Here is a 24,973-nt window from a genome sequence, read left to right as displayed (position 1 = left end):
TATTAGGGATGAATCCAGGGCCTGTAGCATGGCAGGCAAGTGATCGACCACTTAGCTGTACTCCAGTGTCACTATAGTTTGGATTTATGTGTAAGGGTTAGTGTTGTTTTTTCTGTGAACTGTGTATACTTTGTTCTATTTTTATTGGGCTGTGGGACTTTTTATTATCCTATGTGACTAAATTGCATATAAATGTGTGGCTTCTTGGGGAAGGAGCTTTCTGGCTATACTAGGCAGGTGGGGGGAGCGCTGGCTATAGTAGGCAGGTGGAGGGGGGAGTGCTGGCTATACTTGGCAGGTAGAGGGGAGTATTCTTGACTTGAATTGACACTGTAAACCCCTCCTGACCTGTCTGAGTTTCTTTCTTCTTTCTATTCCCTTTTTACAGTATTCTATGTCTTAGAAGATTTTATAGAAAATTAGAGGCCTGGAGAGATGACTCTGCGATTAGGAGCACTGGCTGCCCTTTTAGTAGATCTGGGTTTGGTCCTTAACACCCACTTGGCATCTGTTACCATCCTTAACTCCAGTTTCAGGGATCCAGCTCCCTCTTGTGGACTCTGTGGGCACTGTAAGCATGTGATAGGCATATATGTAGGCAGTATACTCAAACATTTAAGCAAAAACAGAAACAAAATATTAAGAAAATCCCCAAGCAAAAAATTTAGAGGGGAAAAACAACAAGGAGAGAAGAAAGAAAAGTAAGCAGTCATGTTTATAGCAGAGTCTCTGTCTCTAGAACAGCCCCATCCCTGCAGCCCCTGGGTCTGATCTCTCTCCTTCCTCCGTTGCAGTGAGTATGGCTTTGCTGAGAAGGTGGTGGAGGGGATGTTCATCATTGTCAATTCCATCACCATCAAGATCCACTCCAAGGCCTTCCATGCTTCTTTTGAACTGTGGCAGCTGCAGGGCTATAGTGTCAACCCCAACTGGCAGCAGAGTGACCTGCGTCTGACCCGCATCACCGATCCCCGTCGAGGAGAGGTGACCGCCCTAGCGTTCTGAGGGGAACGAGTTGGAGGGATTGGAAATAGAGGAAAACCAAGACCTCCAGTTAGGATGCTGGCTGAGAGGCCACTCTCCTTGTCTGTCTTTCCCCTCAGCTCTTCCGTCTCCTGGTTCATCTGATCACAGAATCAAGGGATTTTATTTTCCCTCCTTTCAGGTTTTAACATTTAAGGAAATAACTTGGCAGACACTTCGAATTGAGGCAGATGCCACAGATAATGGGGATCAGGACCCAGTTACTACTCCACTGAGGCTCATTACCAACCAAGGCCGGATCCAAATAGCCCTGAAGAGAAGAGTGAGTGTGTGCTCCCCAGGCTGGGGAACTTCTGCCACTATCCACATTGCTGTTGGCCCCACCAGTGTGAGAGGAGCTTTTCGTCGTTTGGGTACTTCTAGAAACCAGTTTCGACCCGTATTTATTAGGTATACTCTTGGCCTAGCATCTTGAGGTTGACTGCTACTTTTTCTTAAAGAAGCGAATCTGAGTTACTCTGTAGGAAACCGGTTTTCCAGATGCTTTAACGGTTTCTTTTCACCTCCTGGAAGGTGAAAAGCTGCCTGGGAAAACCAGTCCACAGTCACTTTAAGGCCTCGGAAGATACAAGATGCTGACCTGTGTTCTCTGTGGCCCCTCAGACCAAAGATTGCAATGTGGTTGCCTCCAAGTTGACATTCCTGCTGGACGACCTGCTCTGGGTGCTGACGGACTCACAGCTCAAGGCCATGATGAAGTATGCCGAGTCACTGAGTGAGGCCATGGACAAGTCAGCCCAGCAGAGGAAAAGCCTGGCTCCTGAGCCTGTGCAGGTTAGAGACGACCGGTGTTGGCAGAAGGAAGACTTTGTTGGCTTGCTTACGGAGTTCACCAGTTGTGCTGGTTATACCTGTCCTCTCTCATTTGCTGTGTCCACTGGATTCCTCCCGTATAGCAGATGGAGCCACTTTCCAGAGAAAGGAGATGGCGTGAGCCTCTGGTTCCTCCCCTTGGGATTTGCATTGTCTGGAGGATAGACAGTGGACAAATTGTTAATACATGGTGTGCCAGGAAAGCGTGGAGAAAGGGCACTGCCCATCCCGCACAGCAGCGCTCTTAGGGAGGACATTCTAGAGGAGATGACTGGGGTCAGCACAGTCCTGGTACCTGAGAGCTCGCAGGGCAACTTGTTATAAGAGATTTCTATCCCACCAGGTCCTGTAGCCGTTAGTCCCAAATAAACAACAGTCTTACATCAGTTATAAACTAGTTGGCCTAGTATAGCTCAGGTTTTTATTAAATAATTCTTATATCTTAAATGAGCCCATAATAATTCTTGTCTGTGTTAGCCACGTGGCTTGGTTCCTTTTATCAGTGAGGAATTCTTATCTTGCTTCCTTTGTGTCTGACTTCTTCTGTGTCGACTGCAGACTGACTTTCCTCTTCTCAGAATTCTCCTGTTCTGGTTACCCCGCCTCTACTTCCTGCCTGGCTACTGGCCAATCAGCATTTTATTAAAGCAATACAGCAGACAAATCTTTACAGGGCACAAGACCATTGTCCCACTGCAGCAGCTCGACCTGAGGATGCCCTGGGGCGGCTACTAGACAGGCTTGCTTCCTTGGGTAGTTCTGAGTGAGAGACTGGACAGCAGTCAGGGACAGAAGGGGTGCTGTTAAATTGTGGTTTTATTCATGTGGACTTAAGCTTCAGGAAGCAGCAGAAAGAGCCTCTCAGAGCATGGACTTGATGTCTGTTTGTCTTTTAAATATATAATTTATTTTCATTTTATGTGCCTTGGTATTTTGCCTGCATGTATGCCTGTGTGAGGATATTTGAAGCCCTGGGACTGGAGTTACAGACAGTTGTGAGCTGTCATGCGGATGCTGGGAATTGAACCTGGGTCCAGTGGAAGAGCAGCCAGGGCTCTCAACCACCCAGCCAACTGCCCAGCCCCTGATGATTTTTTTCCTCCGTCACATGTAGCTCACTCCACCTGCTCCCAGTGCCCAGCAGACCTGGGCCCAGGCATTCGGTGGCAGCCAGGGCAACAGCAATAGCAACAGCAGCAGCAGCCGCCTCAGCCAGTACTTTGAGAGGTTCGACGTGAAGGAATCTTCCTACCATCTCCTCATCTCCCGCCTGGACCTGCACATCTGTGACGACAGCCCGTCCCGGGAGCCAGGTACCCATGCGGCCTGTGCCCGGCTGCTCGCACAGCACTGTCTTGGGCAGAGCCTAGGAGAAGGTCTCTCCCCACAGGCACTGTGGCATCCAGCCTTCAGTTAGCCCTCCTGGGGTAGCTCTGAGTCGCCTGAGGTCGTGCTCTCCAGGCTTTGGGGTAGCTGGAGCCACCTGTCGCAGCATGCAATTGGCAGGCCCTCACCGCACCACACTGTGTGGATCTTCAGGGATCGAGCCCAGCCAGCATAAACCTCTTTCCCCAGTTCCCTGAGAAGTGCTGGTGTTTGTCAGAGGTTGAGAACCACTGCTGGGGGAGTTTAGGAAAAGTAAATTCAATATAGGAAGCTCAGAGTTCTCAGATTTCTCTCTTTTCTGGAGCTGAGGGTTGAGCCCAGACGTCATATGTATGCTAAATTAACAGGTGTTCTTCCACAGTGCTACCTGGAGCCAGAATGTTCAGAGTATTAAGTCATTTTCATATTAATGTTGCGATAGTCAGATATGGTAGTGCACAGCTTTATTCCCAGTACCCTGGAGGCAGAGGCGGGCAGATCTCTGTGAGTACAAGGCCATTCTGGTCTGCATAGAGAGTTCTAGGACAGCCAGGGCTACATAGTGATACTCTGTCTCAATCCCTCTCCAGATATATATATATTGTATTTATATGTGTAGCAAGGTTATATTATGTTAGTAGCCTGATTAGGGTCGTGTCACATGGGTGTTTGTATTTATTCAGAATGATGCCAGGGAGTGGTGGTGCACGCCTTTAGTCCCAGCACACGGGAGGCAGAGACAGGCGGATCTCTGTGAGTTTGAGACCAGCCTAGTCTAAGAATGAGTTCTAGGACAGCCAGAGCTACACAGAGACTTGAAAAAAAAAGGGGGGGAGGAGAATATCCTTTCCCCAAATCAGAAGAATACATGTTGTGGTTGTACATATTCCAGTTCTAGCAGCTGGGGGACCAGGAGCTCAGGTCTCTCGTAGCTGTGAGGAGTAAGTTTGAGACTAGCTTGACTTTGATGAGACCTCACCTAAAAAACACAACAAAGACCCCCACAACGTTATCAGTAATTATAGTTTTAAATTTTAAATACTAATATCTTATACTAATACTAATATCAGCTAATTTAAGTCAATTATTGTTTCTTTTCCATTAATTGAACAAAGGAATCTTTGTATATTCTTTTTAGTATGTAAAGCACAGATATGGGCCCATTAGTTAGAACCACTGGTTGCTCTCACCAAGAGCATTGGGGTGCAGGCCTCCAGAAGACTTCGCAATGGTTGAAGGAATGCACAGGCTTCTTTGCTCCTCCATGCTGTTCACTTGCATCTTTCTTCCATAGGTGTCTCTGCAAACAGACTCACAGGTGGTGCCATGCAGCTTACCTTCCGCAAGATGGCATTTGACTACTACCCCTTCCACTGGGCAGGTTAGAGAAGTGTAACGTGTTCTAACATGGCCCCAGATAATTGAGGGGGGATTTCTGGATTCATACCTGACAGTCTGCAGAAGGGTGCTATGGCTACATATGCTCAGAGGCTGCTGGAGTGTCTCCCTGTGAGCATCTGCAGCCTGTGTGGTCTTCTGCTGTTGGTGATGACTAGAGGCCCTCAAGATCATTTGGTTTAAAGTAGTTCATAGTCAGAAATAGTTTTGAGCCCCTTGTGGGGTGAGAATTGCATATGGAGTTTAGATGAAGATGGGTGCACCCAGTTGGCATTTGTCTCTTATCCCAGGAAACTCTGGGTTGGGATTGGGATCTAATCTGAACTCTGACGACCCTGACAGGAGGAAACATGGGCACACTGATCTATGACACTGGGTTCAGATTTTTTCTTCTTTACCCCACAGGTGACAGCTGTAAACATTGGGTGCGTCACTGTGAGGCCATGGAGACCCGAGGCCACTGGGCCCAGAAACTGGTGACGGAGTTCCAGAGTAAGATGGAGAAGTGGTATGAGGAGAGCAGTCTGAAGCCGCCCTGGCATCTGGGCGTAGACTCTGCCTTCCGGAAGAAAGCAGGTAGTTTTAAGGCCCAGGGGGGTTCTAGTTGTTCAGCCTTTTGCTCTTTGCCATGGATAGCTGGTGGAGATGAAGCAGTGGAGGATTTGTTCACCCAGCTGCACCTTACAGTGTGATGCCAGTGTGGAGCTCCCTCTGAGCAGCGGTAGCTGCAGTTCCCAGGCACTCACCTGTCAGCGGCTGTTGTCTTGAACTCATGGAGATTGTTACCAAGCTGCCCCCAGTGTAGAGCTCTCTTTCGGCTTCTTGTTACTAGTGATCTTGGGTTTTTAATTTCTAAATTTTATTCATAATGAATAAGGAATGTATCTACTTCTTTTTTCCTTTTCATTTTTATTTAGATTCTTTCTCTAGTCCTGGAAAGAGCCCTCTTGACAAAAACCCTGCTCAGGGCTGGCAGGCTGCCTTTGGCCCTCCAGCGTGGAATCGCTTACGCTCTAGCTGCCTGGTTGTACGAGTGGATGACCTGGACATCCACCAGGTGAGGACACAGGAAGACATCGGAGGGTGTGAGATAGTTTAGGAACAGCTTGGACCCAGGTATGGAAGCCAGGGCCTGATGGTCTCACTTCTGAGTAGATGGATAGTTTGGTTAGTTTCTGTTGAACATGGTCTCTGAGAAAAGACCTTGGGGTGTTCTCAGATGCTGTGTTACAATCTCCTGAAAATGAACTTGGACTGGTTGAGGTGTTGTAATCCTAGCACTTTGGAGGTAAAGGCAAGGGTACAAAGCCATCCTCTGCTACATTGCCAATTTGAGACTATGTGGGACCCATCTCTCAAGCCAAACAGAGCAGCAACTTGGGGATGGAGCAGAACAAGTGGGATGTGTGGAAAGCTCTGCATGTACCAGGGAAGGTGTGGGGTTCCTTAGGAAACAGTCGTGTCTGGGGGCTCTGACACGGGCTAACAGTGACTTGTGGTCACTCAGGTTTCCACAGCCGGACAGCCAAGTAAGAAGCCATCCACTCTGCTCTCCTGCAGCCGCAAACGCCACCACCTCCCAGCTCAGGTGGCTGCCATCCATGTACAGTTCACAGAGTATTACTTCCCAGATAACCAGGAGCTTCCAGGTAAGCGTCTGGACTTGACATTCAGCGTTGTCAGCTTTGAGACCACAGTCAAGTCTCACGCGTGGTTCAGAATGTCATGTGTCTGCCTGGGGCTGGGGCTGTGGCTCAGCCGTTGATGGAGTTCTTGCCCAGCACACACGGAGCCCTGTGCTTCCTCACCAGTATCACAGACAGATGGTGGAGATGCACAGCTATAATCTAAGAGCTCTGGGAGGTGGAGGTAGCAGGTCATCCATGGCTGCACAGTGAGGTTGAGGTCAAACTCTGTGGCGTGCAAGGGTGTGTCTGTGCTGGTGTGAGAGGGAGACCTTAGCTGGTGGGGAGTGGGTGTGTCTTGCTGGTGGGGAGTGGGTGTGTCTTGCTGGTGGGGAGTGGGTGTGTCTTGCTAGTGGGGAGTGGGTGTGTCTGCTGGTGTGAGAGAGACCGCAGCTGGTGGGGAGTCCAGCTGCTGCACTGTAGATGACCATCCTTTGTGTTCTCTGCTTCCAGTCCCTTGTCCTAATCTCTACATCCAGCTAAACGGTCTGACATTTACTGTGGATCCCGTCAGCTTGCTGTGGGGAAATCTCTTCTGTTTAGATTTATACCGCAGTTTGGAGCAGTTCAAAGCTATCTATAAACTGGAAGATTCAAGGCAAAAAGATGAGCACTTGGACATTCGCATGGATGCATTCGGGATGAAGGTAGGAACAGAGCTGGACTTCGGCAGTGTTTGTAGACACAGCTCCGTTTCTTCAAGGCTGTGAGCTGTAGTCCTGCTGTGTCCAGCTGATGGAAAGTCAGCTGCAGATGCCCACATGTCTGCTCGGATGCGTTAATCGTGTTCCATGTTCTCTCTGAAGGTGAGCTTCCCGCTGGAGAGGAGAGAGCAGGCAACACTGCACCGCCCCCAAGCGCTTGTCTTCTCCGCGTCCAGCATGGTTGCCACCAACACCCGGCATGCCCCACACTGTAGCTGTCCGGACCTCCAGAGTCTCTTCCGGGGTTTTGCTGCTGCTGAGTTCTTCCGTTCTAGTTCCAGTCACTTCCCTAAGGTTCCAGGGGGCTTCAGCCTTCTGCACATGCTCTTCCTGCACCATGCTTTCCAGATGGATTCCCTCCCAGCTCAGCCCCTCCTTCCTCAGAGGCCTGCGGCCTCCCAGGACCTTTGGTCTCTGCACTTCACCCAGATCTCCTTGGACTTTGAAGGCACAGAAAACTTCAAAGGCCATACCTTGAATTTTGTGACCCCTTTCCCCTTGTCCATTTGGGCCTGCCTTCCTCTCCGTTGGCAGCAAGCCCAGGCACGGCGGCTCCTTTTGGCCTCAGAGGGGAGGCTAAAACCGTCAGCCAGTTTTGGCAGTCCTGTGCGGGCTGAAGCTCTTGCTTCTGAGTCTGTGTCCCATCAGAGGTCGAAGACTGAACGAGACTTAAAAAGCCTGTCAGGCTTGACTGAAACCCCAGAGGTTCTGAGAGAAGGCGATGCCGGTGTAGACTACAGAGGGCATGTGGCAGAGCTGGAGGGTGTGGCAAATGTTCATATGCTCGTACACTCCCCTGCCCACGTCCGAGTGAGGCTCGACCACTACCAGTACTTGGCTCTGCTTCGCCTCAAGGAAGTGCTTCAGGGGCTTCAGGAGCAGCTGAACAAGGATACAGAGGCCATGACTGGGTCTCCCCTGCAGGACCAGACAGCTTGCATTGGTGTCCTCTTCCCCAGTGCTGAGGTGGCTCTCCTCATGCATCCTGCCCCTGGGACTGCTGATGCTGACTCTGCAGGCTCGGATACCACCAGCCTTATAGACTCAGAGCTGTCCCAGTCAGAGGACCGGGAGCTGAAGTCTGATGCCTCCTCAGACCAGGGCCCAGTGAGCCCTGAGAAAGTCCTGAAGGTCAGCAATGTTGAAAATCTGGGTGCATCCCAGGAAAGGCTGCATGATGATGGAGCGCTGCAGGACTTTGGTCCCCTTGCTCAACAGCCAACAGGGAAAAGCCATGAGGCAGTTGAGTCTCTGCAGGCCAAGAAGCTGAGCAGAGCTCAGACTGCCAGCTCAGCAGCTGCGTCGACATCCCCAGCTGACAGGGCTGCCGCTGTGAATGGACCAGGGGAGCCCGTGCCCCTGAGGAACATTGAGGGGGAGTTGTCCAGTGCTATTCACATGACCAAGGATGCCACGAAGGAGGCTCTCCATGCCACCATGGACCTCACCAAGGAAGCTGTGTCCCTGACTAGGGACGCCTTCAGTTTGGGCAGAGATCGAATGACCTCCACGATGCACAGGATGTTGTCCCTGCCTCCCACCAAGTAAGTGGTCCTTAGCTTCCCTCAGCTTCTCTGCTTTATCCTCCAGTTCTGATCACTGGGCTCAAGGCTACCTGCTGTGTGCACTCTTAGAGAAAGAATGGCTGGTGGGGGACTGGAGAGATGGCTCAGTGGTTAAGAGCACTGCCTGCTCTTCCAGAGGACCTGGGTTCAATTCCTAGTACCCACCTGGCAGCTCACATCTGTCTATAACTCCAGTTCCAGGGATCAGACACCCTCATACAGATGTAAGTGCAGGAAAAACACCCGTGGACATAAATCAAATTATAGACCGAGTGGTCGTGGCATACACCTTTAAGCCAGGCTGTGAGGCCAGCCTGGTCTAAAAAAGCCATTTCCAGGACACCCAAGGCTGTTACACAAAGAAACCCTGTCTCGAGAAAAAAAAAATTACAAAAAGTAAATTACCAAGGAGGGGCAAAGGGCAGGTTGACTAGGCAGGCTTCAAGCCAGCGTTTGTAGCCTTTCAGGGTGTGTAGCCTCACAACCATCAACACAGACTGGGCGGTATCAGAATAACAGGACCTGGCATCTGTATTCTGTCCTGCTGTTGCTAAAGAAACCAAGTACTGTTAGTGTTGAGGCACATTCCTAGCCCAAGTATTGTGTTTGCTTGTGTTTTGAGACAGGACCATGTCTTACTGTATATCCCAGGCTTGTCTGGAATGAACTTTTTTTTTCCCCACACAGCAACAAAATTTTTAGTAGTTCTGAAACAGATTTTTTATATAACTTTGAGTCTTTTGGCCTCGTTTTCTTGAGACTTGGCATCACAGGTGTGTGCCACTGCACCTCACGCTGGTGTAATAGCCATTGCAGTGGGTTATCTTGTAATCTCTGTTTAGTGTGATCCCCATAACAGCCCAGTAAAGTAGCTGCAGAACTTAGTGTTTCTCACTTACAGCTGAGGAGACTGATGCTTGAGAGAGGTCGTGCTCTCCGACTCACTCATGCCCTCCTCTGTGTGGCAGTGCCGCACTGGCCCGCTGCAGTGGTGAGAAGGAAAGTAGCGTTGAGCTGTTACCGTGCGGGGCTCCTGTGTGCAGCACTGTGGCTGCGATAGGGTGGAAGAAAATGTAGAAAGGCGTAGTCAGAAGGTTGGAAAATGGTGGGTTTTCCATGAGTTTCTTGTGCTTTTAAAAAGAAAGAGAACAGAACAGCCAGGCATGGTGGTGCATCCCTTTAATCCCAGCACTTGAAGCAGAGGCAGGTGAATCTCTTATGAGTTCAAAGCCAGCCTGGTCTACAGATCAAGTTCCAGGACAGCCTGGTCTACATATCAAGTTCCAGGACAGTGAAATCCTGTCTCAAAAAACCAAAAGAAAAAAGAAAGATAATGTGGTATGCTGAAGTCTCTTCTGGGACATTTGTTGGCTCACAGACCATGGCATTACAGTCAGGGAATTAGAGCTTTTGCCTTTTCTATTTGTTTTGTGTATGGACGTTTTGTCTGCCTAGAAGTGCAGTGCCCAAGGAGGCCAGCAGGCATCAAATCCTCCGGGACTGGGATTACAGATGGGTGTGGGCCACCATGGGGATTCTGGGAATTGAACTCAGCCAGCGCTCCTAACCATGGAGCCAGCCCTCCAGGTCCTCTTTTCCCATTTCTTTATGGGTGTGCATGTGTGGAGGTCCAAGGTTGATGTTGAGAATCGTTTTGGATCCCTCTTCAACCTTATTCAGTGAGGCAAAATCTCTTGGTCAGACTCAGAGCTCACCTGTACATCCAGTCTAGCTGGCTCGCTTGCCTGTCTCTGCCTTCCAAACTTGAGTTACAGGTGGGATGCCATGTCCATTGGCATTTTGTGGGTTCTAGGGATCTGAACTCTGGTCCTCATACTTGCATGGCAGATGCTTTAGCTGAGGAACCATCTCCCCAGCTCCTTGGAGTTTTTTCTGTATAAATTGTTCTAAGTGGGTCTCTATGTAATGCCTGTGTGTATAGTGCCTGCTAGGGCAGTCAGCCATAGAAGAAGGGGAGGAAACTTCTCAGGGGTCCTTGGCAGGCTGGGGAGATGGCTTAGTTAGTATACCCAGCAGCAACATAAAAGAAAGCTGGGCATCTATCTGTAATCTTAAAGCTAGTGAGGAGAAGGCAGGAGGACCCCTTGGGCTTGCTGGCTACCATTTAGAACTAAGTTAGGGAGCTCCAGGTTGACTGAGAGACCTGTCTGAAAATATAATGTGTTGAAGCAGTTGAGGAAGACAGTTGATGTTGACCCTTGGTCTCCACATGCATCTGTGAACACACATGCACATGTGAATACACATAAGCACATACATTTACGAAAAGGAATGAGTGTGCAGTAATACTAGCCTGAAGTTCCTGTGTCCTGGGCTCTGCCTTTAGTGTGATTTACCTCCTGAATTCCTGTAGTCCTGTGGGATACACTGGTACCAGGCCTCATTTCTTAGGAAACAGCTCAGCAAGGCAAAAGCTTCCGAAGAACATGAGCTCTCACTAGTTAATGAAAGACCAGTGTCAAAGAGAGCAGATGCCATGTAACTCCTGAGTGGTGGGATAAAGGCTGAAAGCCAAGCTCTTCTGGATTCTCAGGATGGAGATGGGTCAGGGAGGTGGGAGAGAGGTGAGAGAGGAAAAGATGGGGAACATGCTCCTGATGTCTTCACTGTGGCTGTCTCTCCATCTGCCCTCTCCTGGCTGTAACAGGCCTTCTCTTAGGCCACCAGCCAGCTCTCAGGTCATGAACACGGAGACTAATTATTAGTTACAAATGTTCAGCCCTACCTTAGGCTTAACTTAAATTAACCTGTTTCTCTTCATCTGTGTTTTGTATTGGAGCTTTTTGCCTCTCTGTATGTTCCTGCCTGCTCTGTGTCTGGCTGACTGGCCTCACCTTCTCTTTCTTCCTTGTTCTCTCTTTGGTACTTCCTGAGTCTAGATTCCTCCTCCTCCTTTTTCTCTCTGTTAGACCAATCAGGTTCCTTAGGCAGACAAAGTGAAACAGGAACGCATCTTTACATAGTTAAACAAATGCAGCATAAATAAATGTAATACACCTTTACCTAGTTTAAAACAATATTCTACACTTGGCCTCCCAGGGAGTTTCTTTTCTTCTTACTTTTTAAATATTTATCTTGTGTTCATTTTAGTATTGAGTATTTTGCCTGTATTTGTGTCTGTGAACCATGTGAGCACAGCATCTCAAGAGTCTGGAAGAAGGTGTTGGATCCTTCAAACCCGGAGCTACAGGTGGCTGTGAGCTGCCTGTGAGTGCTAGGAACTGAGCCCAGGTCCTCTGGAAGAGCACCTAGTACGCTTAACCACCAAACTGTCTCTCCAGCCCCATCTTTAAGATTTTTTACAGCCTCTCACTTCTGTAATCCCAGAACTTTGGAAGTCTAGAAAATTGCCATGAGTTTGAGACATTGTCTCAAAAAGGCACCCATCCACCAAGTTAAAAAAACAAACAAACAAACAAACAAAAATGAAAACAAACAAACACAAAACAACTTTAACCAAAGCTTTTTTAATGATCTAGATGCAGTTTGTGTGGTCATATGAGATGCACTAGTGGACATTAGATTGGGGTTTTCCTCATCCTCCCTTTAGCTGTTGACACACCTCCGAGAGTTGGAAGGTCTTGAAGCTGTCTCTTAGCTTCTGCCTCATTATCTCCTTTCCTCTCCAACCCCACTGCACCTGAGTGGAGCTGGGTAGAGCTTCTCACGCCCTCCCCTTGTGTGTAGCTTTGCCCTTTGACTTGTGCCCTTTTCTTCTTGGGAAGCTGTCTGCTTCGGCTCTTTCCCCAGTTCTTCATGGACACATTTCAGTGCTGCCTCTTGAACCTAGCACGGTGGCACAAGACTTATAACCCTGGAACTCGGGAGTCCATGGTCCAGGCCAGTTAGGGCTACAGGGTAAGACTTTGATTTCAGAACCAAAGGAAGAAAATGCCTTTTCCTAAGACTCCATTCTTGATCATTTCTCCTCTGGCCCTCAGGGCGTGTGGGACTCAGTCCCACAGGACTTACCTGCTTACCAGTCTTTCTTCTGAGGACGGGCTGTCCTTTTGTTAGCTTACCCCCTGCACGCTTGTCTCTCCAGAGCAATTGAGTCGAGACTTGTGGGTGGGGCTGCGGAGATAGATGTTCAGCCTTTCAGAGCTCTTGCTGCTCTTGCAGGGCTCTAGAAGGCTCACAGCTATTTCTGTAACTCAGCTCCAGGAACCTGACACCCTCTTCTGAAGGCCTCAGAAACCATGTGTCAGTGTGCGTGCACACATGTGCATGTCCCTATGTGCACAAATCCATAAGAACGAGACTGGGAAATGCATGCAGGTGCTTTGGCAACACTCCTTATCACCAGGGCAGTAGGTAGCTGGCCTCTTCTGTGAATGGGATGACCCTGAATAGCCTTGAGATTTAACCTTATTAGCTGTTCAAGTAGTTAAATGCTCAGACAGTGAGTGTGTCTTCACGTTAACCATCTGAGCTAGGGAAATGTATTAGACTGAGGCTTGGTCCTCAAAGCTGAACTGGTGTTTTTTTTTTTTTTTTTTTTTTTTTAATTTTAACCTTTTTTTTTTTTTTTTTTTTTTTTTTTTTTTTTTTTTTTTTTTAAACATAGGGAAGCCATGGCCAAGACAGATGATGGGGTGGCAGCCCCAGTGAGTGGAGGTGCTGCCCGGCTCCGTTTTTTCTCCATGAAGAGGACAGTCTCTCAGCAGTCGTTTGACGGTGTCTCAGTGGACAGCAGTGGCCCTGAAGACCGGATCTCCGTAGACAGCGACGGCAGCGACAGTTTTGTGATGCTCCTGGAGTCCGGTACGTCACCCAGAGAGAGTGCCTGCCCTCTCGCTGATGCCCATGCCAGCAGGAGTCACGTGCAGCCGAGACAGGATCAAATCGACACCTTTCCGAACCAAAACAAAAGAGAATGTTCAGGATATACGTTTTTCTGCCTTTATTTCCACATCTCCCAGTTATTTTTATGTTTAGTTCTTTTTTTGGGGGGTGGCGGTGGTCTCATGTAACCCAGGCTGGCCTTAAGCTCCCTGTTTTCCTAACTCTTCCAAGCGCTGGGATTACAAGTATGTGCCATCACTTCCATCTCTTACAGGTTATTGCTTAATACTTAACATTTATTACAGGAAAATATTCAAGTCAGAGGAGTTCTTGATTAGAGCCACAAGGTTCACTGATCAGTTGGTTTGTATCTGTTACTGGTGGCACATGCTTGCTGTCTGGGCTTTGTTTTGCCTAGGTATATATATATTTTTTAATTTTTGAAAGACTTATTTTATATTTATTATGTTATTTATGTTAATTTTATATTTATTTGTGTGTATTTAGTCTGAATGTACGTAAGTATACTTTGTGCGTGCCTAGTGCCCTTGAAGGCAGGTGGAGTATGCTGGATCCGCTGGGTTTAGAGTCATGGACTGTTGTGAACTGTGTGGGTGCTGGGAATTGAACTTGAATTTTTTGCAAGAGCAAGTGCTCTCACCCTCTAAGCCATTTGCTCAACCCTTGCTTGTGTATTTTATTGTTGGAAAATAACCTGAAGCTTTTTGTCTAAGGATATAATGATTAATTTAAATCTTTTAATTACATATATTTATCCATAATTATATATAACTATATATTTAATTATATATATGTATGTATGAGTGTTTTGCCTCTGTGCAACATATGTGTGCAGTGCCATGGAGGCCAACAGAAGGTGTCAGATCCCTTGGAACTGGAGTTACAGATGTGAGCCACCACATCCGGTGCTAGGAATTAAACCCTGGTCCTCAGTAAGAACACTTGTGCTCTAACCACTGAGCCATCTCTTCATCCTCCTACAATGATTAACTTTTAGGAATTAAACTTATCATTTTTGGAAGTCACACACTCTTAGCTTATCAAAATAGCAATTTATTAAATGATTCCTTCAGAATATTTGAAGAACATATTTATGTCTTTCCTATTGATACTATTACAGTTGCTGTGTTTGGTGTTGGTCTAATGAGGCTGTCAGCATGCTGAGAATGGGCTCTGCCTCTGAGCCCCACACTGGAGAGCACCAGATGGCCGTGTGTGTTTGTGTGGTGATAGTTCTCTCACCTGCACCGTCCAGTCTTCCTGCCCGCCCAGTGGTGATGCCCTTGGTCCGCACCTGTCCGTTCTCCCCATAGCAACCCTCACTCTATTCTTTGATTGTGTCTGATGTTTCCTGAATCACACAGAGTAACAGTGTGTGGCTTGTGCCGTTGTCTCCATGTCGTCCAGTGACAGGTTTTCCTGCACGCTCACACACACTTCTCTTTCTTCACTGGACAATGGGATGTTTGTGTGGCTTGGTGGTTGCGTCTAGGCTACAGTTCACGCAGCAGTGCACACGTTCCTTGAATGCACTACTGTTTCCTTGAGGATCGCTGGAAGTGGGGTTCTAGGCCAGTGGGAGCTCTGCTTTGAGAGCTGCTGTTGTCAGTGCCTGGACTGATTTACATTGCTCCCAAAATTGGTAGGATGACTTTGCTTTTTCTCCACAGTCTTTTATTTCTTTTTGTTTTTTCGAGGCAAGAGTTCTCTGTGTATCACTCCTTGGCTGTCCCGGAACTCTGTAGACCAGGCTGGCCTCGAACTCACGGAGATCCGCCTGCCTCTGCCTCCCAAGTGCTGGGATTAAAGGTGTGCGCCACCACTGCCCCGTTCTTCTCCACTTTCTTGCCAACACTTGTTCTTTCTTTTTCTGGGAGGGAGGGGATGGTTTTGGCTTTTTAAAAAGATGTTTATTTGTTTTTAATTATGTGTCCATATGGGTATGTGCACATGAGTATGTGTGGCCTCAGAAGCCCCTGGAGCTGAAGTTACAGATAGTTGGGAGCCACTGGGAACAGGACTGGGTCTTCTGCAAGAGCAACCCGTGCTGTTAACCACTGAGGTCTCTTCAGTTCCTGGTTTTGGCCTTTTAATTCCAGGTCTCACTGTATAGACCAGGTTGGCCTCCAACCTGCGATCCTCCCTAGGTTCTAGGCTTCCGTACTCTGCTGGCTTGTCTCTCTGTGAATGTGTGCAAGACTCTCGGTTTTAGTGTGTGTAGTGTGGAATTTCCTTTCATTTTAAGTACAAATATTGTTCTTTGTATGTTTATCCTGTGTGCTGACTCTCTGACCACCAGTGGATGCTTCTGTTTACAGTTGTGTTGGATTTGATGGAACCCCGCACCGCACTTTAAGAAGGGTCCGTCCTTAAGTTCATTGGCTCTCTGTTCTCAAGTGCCCAGTGCTTTTGTCTGTTCTTGTAGTTGTTGCTGGTTTAGAGGTTGAATGTGAGCAGACCTTTCTAACCCTTGACCTCTTTCATTACCTTCTTGATGCAGAGTCTGGTCTGGAGTCTGTCCCACCAGCATCTGTGACAAGTGTCTTGGATGACACTGGTGTTCAAGGGAGCCCTGTTCTGGATAACTGTGGCCAGGGATTGCCGGAGACCAACAGCTCGGTGTCAGCCAGTGGTGACCTCGTCCTTCACTCGGTCAGCTGCCATGCTTTCTTCTGTGCAGGGGGAGGCTCTGGGACAGGCACCAAGTTGGGAATCAAAACTAAGAGACTCTGTTTTGACAGGTGTCAGTTTTGGTCCTGAAGGTGAACGAAGTGTCATTTGGGATTGAGGTTCGGGGTGAGGACCTGACGGTGGCCTTGCAAGCAGAAGAACTGGCCCTGCAACAGCTGGGCACTGTGGGGCTCTGGCAGTTTCTCCATGGACAGTGCCCAGGTACAGATGACGACCCTTCCAGAAGAGTGGCGGGGTTTCCTGAGGCAGGCGAGCCCAGTTGGCACTCGCCATGCTGTAAGGGAGGTTGTTTTAGTGCCGAGCTCTTGGCTCTTTTGTCTAGCAGCTGTGGGGGATTCTCCAGTGAGTCCCTGGCTAGCAGAGGAGGCCTCCTGGCTCCTTCCAGGTTCCACACTCACTGGGCAGTGTCTGTCCTCGCCGCAGGCCCCACTGGGATTAAACAGGAAGAGTGTCCTCTCCTTAGTCTTGTGACTGCCAACCGAAAGCTCTGTCTGATGGGAACTTCGTTTACTCATGTTCATCAGATGGCAGGGAAAATTGGCTTATGTTATAGGCTTCGTTTAATATTTTTTAATGTTTTAAGTAGATACCAAAGAATATTTAAAAAGTACACATAAAATAACAGCGCTGCAGTGGAGTCTTTTTTCTTTTCTTTTCTTTCTTTTTTTTTTTTTTTTTTTTTTTGACAGGGTTTCTCTGTAGCTTTGGTGCCTGTCACAGAGATCTGGCTGCCTTTGCCTCCCGAGAGCTGGGATTAAAAGGCGTGCACCACCACCGCCCAACCTGCAGTGGGCTCTTATGCCTTCCATATTGTACACCTTATACTCGACACCTGGTCAGTAAGCACAGCAGCGCCTGCTGGGCGCTCTTGCCTGACACCACCCCTGGCCCGTCCTCCGCTGGCCTAATTAACCATCCTCTTGCATAACATTGTAACTTTATACCTATTGCTAGCAATATGCTATTTAACTCTGGATATTTCTCTAAATAGACTCATGGTGTTTATTATTTTGTGATTTTTTTTCACAAAACATTGTTTTTATTGACAATTTTTGGGGTGGGAGGCTTGGAGGCATCTCAGTATGTAGCTTTGGCTGGCCTGGAACTCACTTTATAGACCATGGTTGCCTCAAATTCACAGAGATCCACCTGCCTCTACCTCCCAAGTTCTGGATTAAAGATGTGTGCCACTATGCCAGGCTTCATTAACAAATCTTAAAGACTGAGTTTATTTTTCATGTCTTGCTTGAATAGATATGTGTACACCAGGTTCATGCTTTGAGCCTGCAGAGGCCAGAAGAGGGTTTTAATCCCCTGGAACTGGAATAACAGATGCTTGTGAGCCACCATGTTGGGACTGGGACCTGTGGGTCCTCTGCAAGAGCAGCCAGTACTCCTAACCCCTGAGCCACCTCTCCAGCCCCTCTTTGAGTCTGGGTCTCATGTAGCCCAGGCTGGACTAGGAACTGGCATGGACCTGGGGATGATCTTGAGCTTCCCCAGTGCTAGGACTGTTGTCGCAACCACACGCCTGACTCAGGCCTGTTCTGCTTGGCGTTCCAGGCTCTTGAGTCAGAGCAGTTCATTTTTACAGTATTCTGCCTTGTAGTCTGCCCTTCCCCCCAGGTTTTAAGGTAGAATTTGAATAGCATAAAATTCTTTTGTTTCAAGTGTATAGTTGTGTAGTCACCATAATTACCCATGTCTATCACATACAGAATATTAGTTCTATCTATTACCTAATCACTTCTCCAGCCTTTTCTGAATAGGCATGCGGATTGTTCAGTTTTGCTGCTTGCTTGCTTGTTTATAGACGTGGTCTCAGTTATGCAGCCCGTGGTGACTTGCAGTTGAGCTGTGTGTTCCAGGCTGGCCTTGAATTCCTCATCTTCTCCCTGTGCCTCCTGAGCTCACTTGCTTGTGCCACCGCTCCACCTACTGTCACTGTCTGAGGTAGAGGTGCTGTGAACTTCAGTGCACATGCTCAAGAGTTCCCTAGGTTTTATGTCCCTAGGTAGCGATTCTAGATCACTAAAGCAGGGTGCTCCAGCTTCTCTGGGTAGTTGCTTCCCACAGTCATTCCATGTACATGGTTCTCGCCTCAGGGAAACTCCAGATGGTTCTCTGTGGCACTGTGGAGGGCTTAGCATGGATGAGTGACAGATGTGAAGGCCAGTACTCTAGAGAAGAAGATGCTTTGTTTGAAGTTGTAGGCCTTATGTTCAGTACTTTCCCTGCACCTTTAGCCCAGTGTCTCAAATTCAGGCAAGGCCTTTTACTGCCCCTGTACCTTGAGGGGCATTCTAACAACAATCCCGACTCAGACTGCCTGACTGCAGACCTCACCTCTGCTGTATACAGCTGTGTGACTTTGGGCTAGTTACTCTCTGTGGCTTAGTTCACTCCTGTGAGATGGGATGGTTCTGCTATGTTGGTATAGGGTTGTGTGTGCTAGGCGTAGGGGGGTGCTTACACTAGTCCCTGTATTAATGTGTTTTCCTCAACTCTCTTCTTAAAGGCTTCCAGGAGTCCTCAAATCTGAAGACTGGCCACATCAGGCCTGCTGTGGGCCTGCGCTTTGAGGTGGGGCCTGGTGCATCTGTTCATTCCCCATTGGCCACACAAAATGGCTTCCTGCGGTTCTTACTTCGGGGCTGTGACCTGGAGCTGTTCACCTCAGTGCTTAATGGTCTGGGGCCTTTCTTGGAGGATGAGGAAGTCCCAGTGGTAGTCCCGATGCAGATTGAGCTCCTGAACTCCAGTATTACCCTCAAGGTGAGAGGGACCTTGGTGTCCGCCCCAGACTCTGTAGTGGCAGTGGTTTTCCTGTCACCTCACAGTGAATGAGAGGACGGGGATGGGCGGCACAGGCCAGAGCCTAATGGGGGTAGGAAGATGGCTCAGCTGGCAAAGCGTCTGCTGCTTAAGTATAAGGGCCCAAGTTTAGATTGCTTCTCATAAGTTAAAAAGACAAGAACTTTCCAGAGTCTTGCTAACCAGTGAGCTTCAGGTTCAGTGAGAAATCATCTCAGAAATAGTGTTGAGAGAGGGCTGGAGCAGCAGCTCGGTGATTAAAAGTGTTTGCTGCTCTCGCAGAGGACCCGAGGTTCTTTCCCAGATCCACCTGGTGCTGCACACCGTCTGTTACTCAGTTTTAGGAAATCTGACTTCATCTTCTGACAGGCATGCGCGTGGTACATATACATACATGAATGTAAAATATTTGTACACAAAGTGAACCTTAAAAAAAAGTAAGGAGGGCCGGGCGGTGGTGGCGCACGCCTTTAATCCCAGCACTCGGGAGGCAGAGGCAGGCGGATCTCTGAGTTCGAGGCCAGCCTGGTCTACAAGAGCTAGCTCCAGGACAGGCTCTAGAAACTACAGGGAAACCTTGTCTCGAAAAAACCAAAAAAAAAAAAAAAAAAAAAAAAAAGGAGGAGCATGATTGAGGTAAGACGTCTTGGCCTCCACATGCACACATGTGAGCATGCACGTGAACACACGCACACACACTCACAAAGCCCAGGCCATTTGTAATCCTAATCCTGTCTTTGTCATGTAACCCATGTAAAGCTCCTGGTGGTGTGACTCTCAGCCTCACCGTCTCTAGGACTGGTGGTGTGATTCTAAGTCTCACTGTCTCTAGGACTGCTGGTGTGACTCTTAGTCTCACCGTCTCTAGGACTTGTGGTGTGATTCTAAGTCTCGCTGTCTCTAGGACAGCTGGGGCTTTGCTCTGCCTCTTGCACCTCACAGGAATGTGTGAGTGAGCTTGCATGATGGGTCAGTGGCTAAAAGCACTTGCTGCCAAGCCTGAGGACCCAGGTTCAATCCCTGGGACTCACATTACCATGTGAACCTACTTCCACGAATTGTCCTCTGATCTCCACATGAGAGCCAAGACATGCATACACAGACACACATACACAGAGACATATATAAATAATAAATGTAATTAAAAACAAAAGAGTATCTGGAGAATCAGTGACGTCAAACTGTCCTGAGCTGGATGGTTGAGCTGGGTGGGTAGGTCATGTGGTTCCCCTCTGTCCTTCAGGATGATATCCCTCCCATCTATCCAACGTCCCCTGGCCCTGTTCCCATCACTTTAGCAGTGGAGCATCTTGTGCTGAAACGGAGTGACGACGGTGTCTTTCACCTTGGTGGTGAGTTAGTTTTCTTGGCTTCTCTACTCTGCCCCTTTCTCTGATAAGTCAATATAGTTGATCAGTAGGAACTATCTGGCTATTGGCACCTATTTGTCACTTAAAATGGTTATTTCTCCAGCGCCTGCTCAGGACAGACCACTGGATGAAATACCTGAGAAGCAGCAGCTCCCACAAGAACAGATACTCCTGGTGCCCACAGGACAGGATTTGGGACTGCAGGTGAGGACCTGACCTAATCTTCCCATAAACCTCTAGGGCTCTAGGGAGTTGCAATTGTGGAAGCAATAAAACTCACATGTCTAAAAGGTCACTGTTGTATGCAGCTGGTGGTGTGGCCTCCAGTCACCAGCAGGAGCTTCTGGAAGAGAGGATAGAGGCTGTAGACAGGAGCTGGTGGGTGTGGCTGCAGCTCTTCCCATGCCTGTAACTGATGAGCTCCGCAGAGGGAATTGGACCCTTGGAGTTTCAGTCATTGCCCCAGTGCTCCTGTTGAATTCTCCCTCCCCAGCCTCATTAGTGGTGGTGGTTGCAAGGGTATTGCTGTGTTCCCTAATTGTGAACTACTTATCTTCCAGGAGAAAGACTTGCCTACCCTACAGCAAGAACTTATGGACACCAAACAAGCACTGGCCAGCGCCCACCAGGACAGAGAGAAGCTTCTCCAGGAGGTTAGGAAGTACAACCCTCTCTTTGAGCTCTGACAGCAGCTCACCCATCTGTGCCAAGGAGAGAGGATATCACCAGCAACAGCACCACCTAGGACAGAGGTGCCGAGGAGCCAGCAGGGCCGGGAGGGAGCACCCTCGTGTGCTTCCTGCTGGCTGCTAGCCTGGGTGGAGGACAGTGGAGAACATGGCTGCATCCAGGAACTGGGTTAGCTATGTACCTGTCCCTGCACCGTATCTTGCCATTATGTAGCCTTGTAGCCCTCTGCGTACTAGAGGAATCTTCTCTACACTGTAGAGCATCTCACGTACTGGTTTTATGGCAGTGATGTTTGTTTCCTTTACGGTGTGTGTGAAAAGTGTCCATCTGAGTCATGTGCACAGCCACCAAAGATCCCATGTCCCAGCGCTTCCTCTGGCATGCCTAAAAAGTCCTTGGCTTGAGTTTTGGAGTAGATGAGGAAATAGCCCAGCCTCAGGGGTTGGGTCAGAGGAGGCCTGAGCTGAGGGAGCAGCGGAGTGGGAACTAGGCTCATCCCATCTTGGCGATGTCTTCATTGTGATGCTGTGACTGACTCGGCCAGGTTGTGGTCCCCAACACAGCAGCTGTTAGAGTGCTCAGCCGAGGGCAAGCTGAGGGGGGGTGCAGTTCTGCCTGCTCCCACAGCTGCACCTGACAGGCCGGCTTCTTTCTGCACTAGGAGTCCCTGGTCACCTGCTTTCCCAGCACTATGACTTTCTGCCTTTGCTATGTCAGCACTTGGTAGTTTGGGAGCTAAACATGTGCTCTGACCTAGTCGCGACGCCTGTGTGCTGCCCCACTTCCTGTTACTATGGCTTTTTCAAATCATGCTATTTCACCTTATGTAAAAGGTCCAGGTTTTTCCTGGCACTGAGAGAACTCCCTTTCCTTCTGGTGGTCAGAGTGCTGCCCGAGCAGAAGCCTCACTAACTCTCCTGTGTAGGGAGATGGTCGCTGTGATGCCTGGGGCTGAGGGCAGGGGAGGAAAAGCACCACCCTGTGCGTTCGAGGGTAAAGGAAAATACTTAGGAGCGAGGTTGCATTTGTTCAGACTTGTAGGGCTCAGTCATGTTCTCCACTGAGGCAAATTTCCAGACACAGTTCTTGCAGGATTGTGGTTTGTTACACTTAGGAGACACATTGCAGACTTGGGAACATCTTCTGGAGACATTGTTAGCAGTGAAGTTTCCTTGTTTCAGATTTTTATAAATGACCTAGGACTTTAAATGCCATTAAATGGTGCTGCTTCTAGACAGTGAAAAGCAGACCAGAAGAGAGAGACACAGCCATAGAGAAGTCACGGTGAGCAGAGTTATGAGTATGAAACGTGATGCACAGGGAAGGGATGAGTGGCACGTGTGTGACTGGACTCCCTCCGGCATTACAAACACAACAAAATTAAAGATTATGCACATCTGAACTACTACTCCTACTAAAAATACTCAGGAAAGAATCCAGAGCCCTGCTGAGGGAAGAGGGGCCGCTGTGATGCTGTGATGCTGTCTGGCTGCGCTCCCAACATCATTAGGACAGTGCTGCCGGCCGACAAGAGCCCCGTCTCATGTAGAACTCTTTGAGGGTGACTTCATCCAGCCATTGGGCATGTCTACCGGCTTTATTTATCTAGAGCACAGAGAAGGGAATGGACGTTCAGAGAATAGAGAGAGCAGTCAGGGGTGTGCATTGGAAACAGACTGTTCTGCAGAGAAGAAAGTTGAGGGGAGCAGGTGACCACACACTTGGTCAAGAGTAGGGGAACCTAATCTGGAAACATTATCTCTGGGGCTCTGCCACTGCCTCAGAGAGAAGAAGGCACTTTTACTGAAGTTAGAAGTTTGAAGAGCTTGTCCGAGAAGTGGCATCTGTGTTTCTAAGATTCGTAGAGGGAAAGCAAGAGCCAGTAACTAGGAAATAGAACCATCCAACGTCAGGGTCGCTTGAAGTTCACAGTCACATCCTCATCCCTCCAGGAGAGAATGTCTAACACTTGGTGTGCTTTTCCCTCAGGCTTGCAGTAGAAACACATTGTGTCAAGGATAATGCCTTAATGGCCAGAATATCATGATTTGGAGCTGAGGGGTTCTGGGGTTCTTGTCCATGTGCAAATGGAGTTTTAGTTTATGTGATAGCTTTGGCCTTTGTGTCTAGAAGTCATCCCTGAAGAAACATGGTAAAACTATTATTCCGTGGGATTTCAATTATGTCATTTTTTTTTGTAATTCCATTCCCCTATGCATTGGGGGATGACTCATGAGCCGTGAAATGGCTGTGTGAATCTTCAGGTAAGGGTAGAAGACAGTGAAGAGCAGGGCAGTCCTTTCGGAGCTCTGCTGTGAAGTTGCCGTTTGTAACATGAAATAATACCTCAAGAGAACTCGAGAGGCAGCACCAGTCCCTCCAAGACTGCAGCCACTGCACATCGTCCTCTCAGCTGAAAAGCACTTGACGCAGCTGTGTCATCTGGGATTGTCTAGATTTCCTGTTTACATGCATGTACTGGGAATATGCCTTTGTGTGTGTGTGCACTAGGGCTGAGTCCTCTAACGGGGCTGCAGAGACGGCCTTCAATGTCTACTTCACTGGAATGATTAACTGAATCTCTAATGGAAAGCCAACATGGGTTCTCTTCCCGTGTATTCTGTGTATTTCCTCTGACCCTTACTGTGCCGTGGGCTGTAATCTCCATGTTTCTGTACTCTGAAGGAATGGCACCTGTGTATGAACTAGAAAAAGATGAGACCACATCTCACAGATGCTGTGACTCAGAGACGGAACACTGCGAGGAAGGCCGTGTGGGTTCTCCTGGGCAGGAACTTCTAGATGTCAGGCCACAGAAGTGAAAACAGCTGCTCACTACCCAAGCTAGTGGAGTAACATCTGGTTGAGAGCCATGACAGATGTGACTTAAGTGACTGACTCTTGGAGCTTCAGAGGCCACACACAGTCCTTAAGGAGACTTAGGGCCTTGCCTAGGTGCCACCACATCTTCTGCCAGGCCTTTTCATTTCCCCAATGTAGCTATGAAGAATGAAGAGGCATTTCGTCCCATGGCACAGGGAAATAACAGTGAGGCCTTTCTAAGTGGCCAGACTTGAGATCGGCACTTCCTGTCCTGCTATTATGTTCCTGCCTTATCCATTATCCTTTCTCAAAACAGGAGTCGTTCCTACGTGTTAAGAATTTCCTATTGGAGTTGAGAGGGAAAGTCTTTTTTGTCAGTTTACTAGTTTTTGGTCAAGATTTAGCCTGAATTGTACAGCATTCTTTGTGGAGTGCTCCACTGAAGTGTCTTCTGCTTTGGCTAAACCAATGAGTTTCAATGTAAGCCACTAAAGTCAGATCTGTCCAATTACATGAGTCTGAGCTGTTTCCCTAACTCAGGGTGCTACAAACAAAAGACTTGCCCAGGAAAGCTTCAGAAGAGAACCGCTTCCAACCCTTCCTGTGACACTCCGCAGTGGAGGGGAAGCAGGTCAGTGGATTGCCAATTATATCAGGTAGCCTTACTACTGCTAATCACTGTCAATAAAACGTCACTTCATTCTCTGAGGAAAGCAGTGAGAATGTATACAATGAACTGGAATCCTAGTCAGTATTGGGAGATTCTAATGTTGCAATATCTAATCAAATCCTGCGTGTACTGGTTCTGTGAACCACCTGAAAAGCAAATTAAAAACTATTAAGCAGCATTGGTCCTTCTGTGTCTGTTTATAGGAGGTGAAGCAGGTGAGCTTTGACCTGTGCTTGGATTTTTTTTTTTTTTTTTAGGTTATTTTTGCTGTGCATCTAATTTGGCCTCAAACTCATGGTGGTCCTGGCCAAATGTGGGATTCACATGGCTGTAAACAGTGCTGGGAGCTGGGCATATGCCTAGGTTATTTTCATGCTTGCCTGTTATGCACGGAGCCCGAGTCTGATTTCCAGCACCGAGTATGGGCACACACCCTAATCCTAGTATTGGGGAGGTAAAGACAGGAAGACCACAAGTTCAGGTTATTTCCTTGACTACTCATTTTTAGTGATTT

The 24,973-nt window shown here is 48.3% G+C and overlaps 1 protein-coding gene across 4 annotated transcripts in view; it reads left to right on the top strand.

Moving 5' to 3' along the window:
• Nucleotides 1–24,637, top strand: part of Uhrf1bp1 (UHRF1 binding protein 1) — a 53,444-nt gene extending 28,807 nt beyond the window's left edge. For all 4 annotated transcript variants that reach the window (XM_038341677.1, XM_038341679.1, XM_038341678.1 and 1 more), the window contains 17 exons: nucleotides 795–984; nucleotides 1,166–1,306; nucleotides 1,648–1,818; nucleotides 2,972–3,170; nucleotides 4,517–4,603; nucleotides 5,026–5,196; nucleotides 5,538–5,677; nucleotides 6,128–6,269; nucleotides 6,759–6,952; nucleotides 7,112–8,553; nucleotides 13,163–13,359; nucleotides 15,902–16,053; nucleotides 16,143–16,297; nucleotides 18,609–18,867; nucleotides 20,150–20,258; nucleotides 20,380–20,480; nucleotides 20,837–24,637. In XM_038341677.1, coding sequence (XP_038197605.1) covers nucleotides 795–984; nucleotides 1,166–1,306; nucleotides 1,648–1,818; nucleotides 2,972–3,170; nucleotides 4,517–4,603; nucleotides 5,026–5,196; nucleotides 5,538–5,677; nucleotides 6,128–6,269; nucleotides 6,759–6,952; nucleotides 7,112–8,553; nucleotides 13,163–13,359; nucleotides 15,902–16,053; nucleotides 16,143–16,297; nucleotides 18,609–18,867; nucleotides 20,150–20,258; nucleotides 20,380–20,480; nucleotides 20,837–20,962 — 3,976 coding nt within the window. In that variant the 3' untranslated portion in view covers nucleotides 20,963–24,637. The remainder of the gene's footprint in view (nucleotides 1–794; nucleotides 985–1,165; nucleotides 1,307–1,647; nucleotides 1,819–2,971; nucleotides 3,171–4,516; nucleotides 4,604–5,025; nucleotides 5,197–5,537; nucleotides 5,678–6,127; nucleotides 6,270–6,758; nucleotides 6,953–7,111; nucleotides 8,554–13,162; nucleotides 13,360–15,901; nucleotides 16,054–16,142; nucleotides 16,298–18,608; nucleotides 18,868–20,149; nucleotides 20,259–20,379; nucleotides 20,481–20,836) is intronic.
• The last annotated feature ends 336 nt before the right edge of the window (nucleotides 24,638–24,973 follow it).

The sequence above is a fragment of the Arvicola amphibius genome, chromosome 9, assembly GCF_903992535.2.
Source record: "Arvicola amphibius chromosome 9, mArvAmp1.2, whole genome shotgun sequence".
NCBI lineage: Eukaryota > Metazoa > Chordata > Mammalia > Rodentia > Cricetidae > Arvicola > Arvicola amphibius.
Note: the sequence above shows the minus strand (reverse complement) of the source record. Positions and strands in the feature narration are given on the sequence as shown.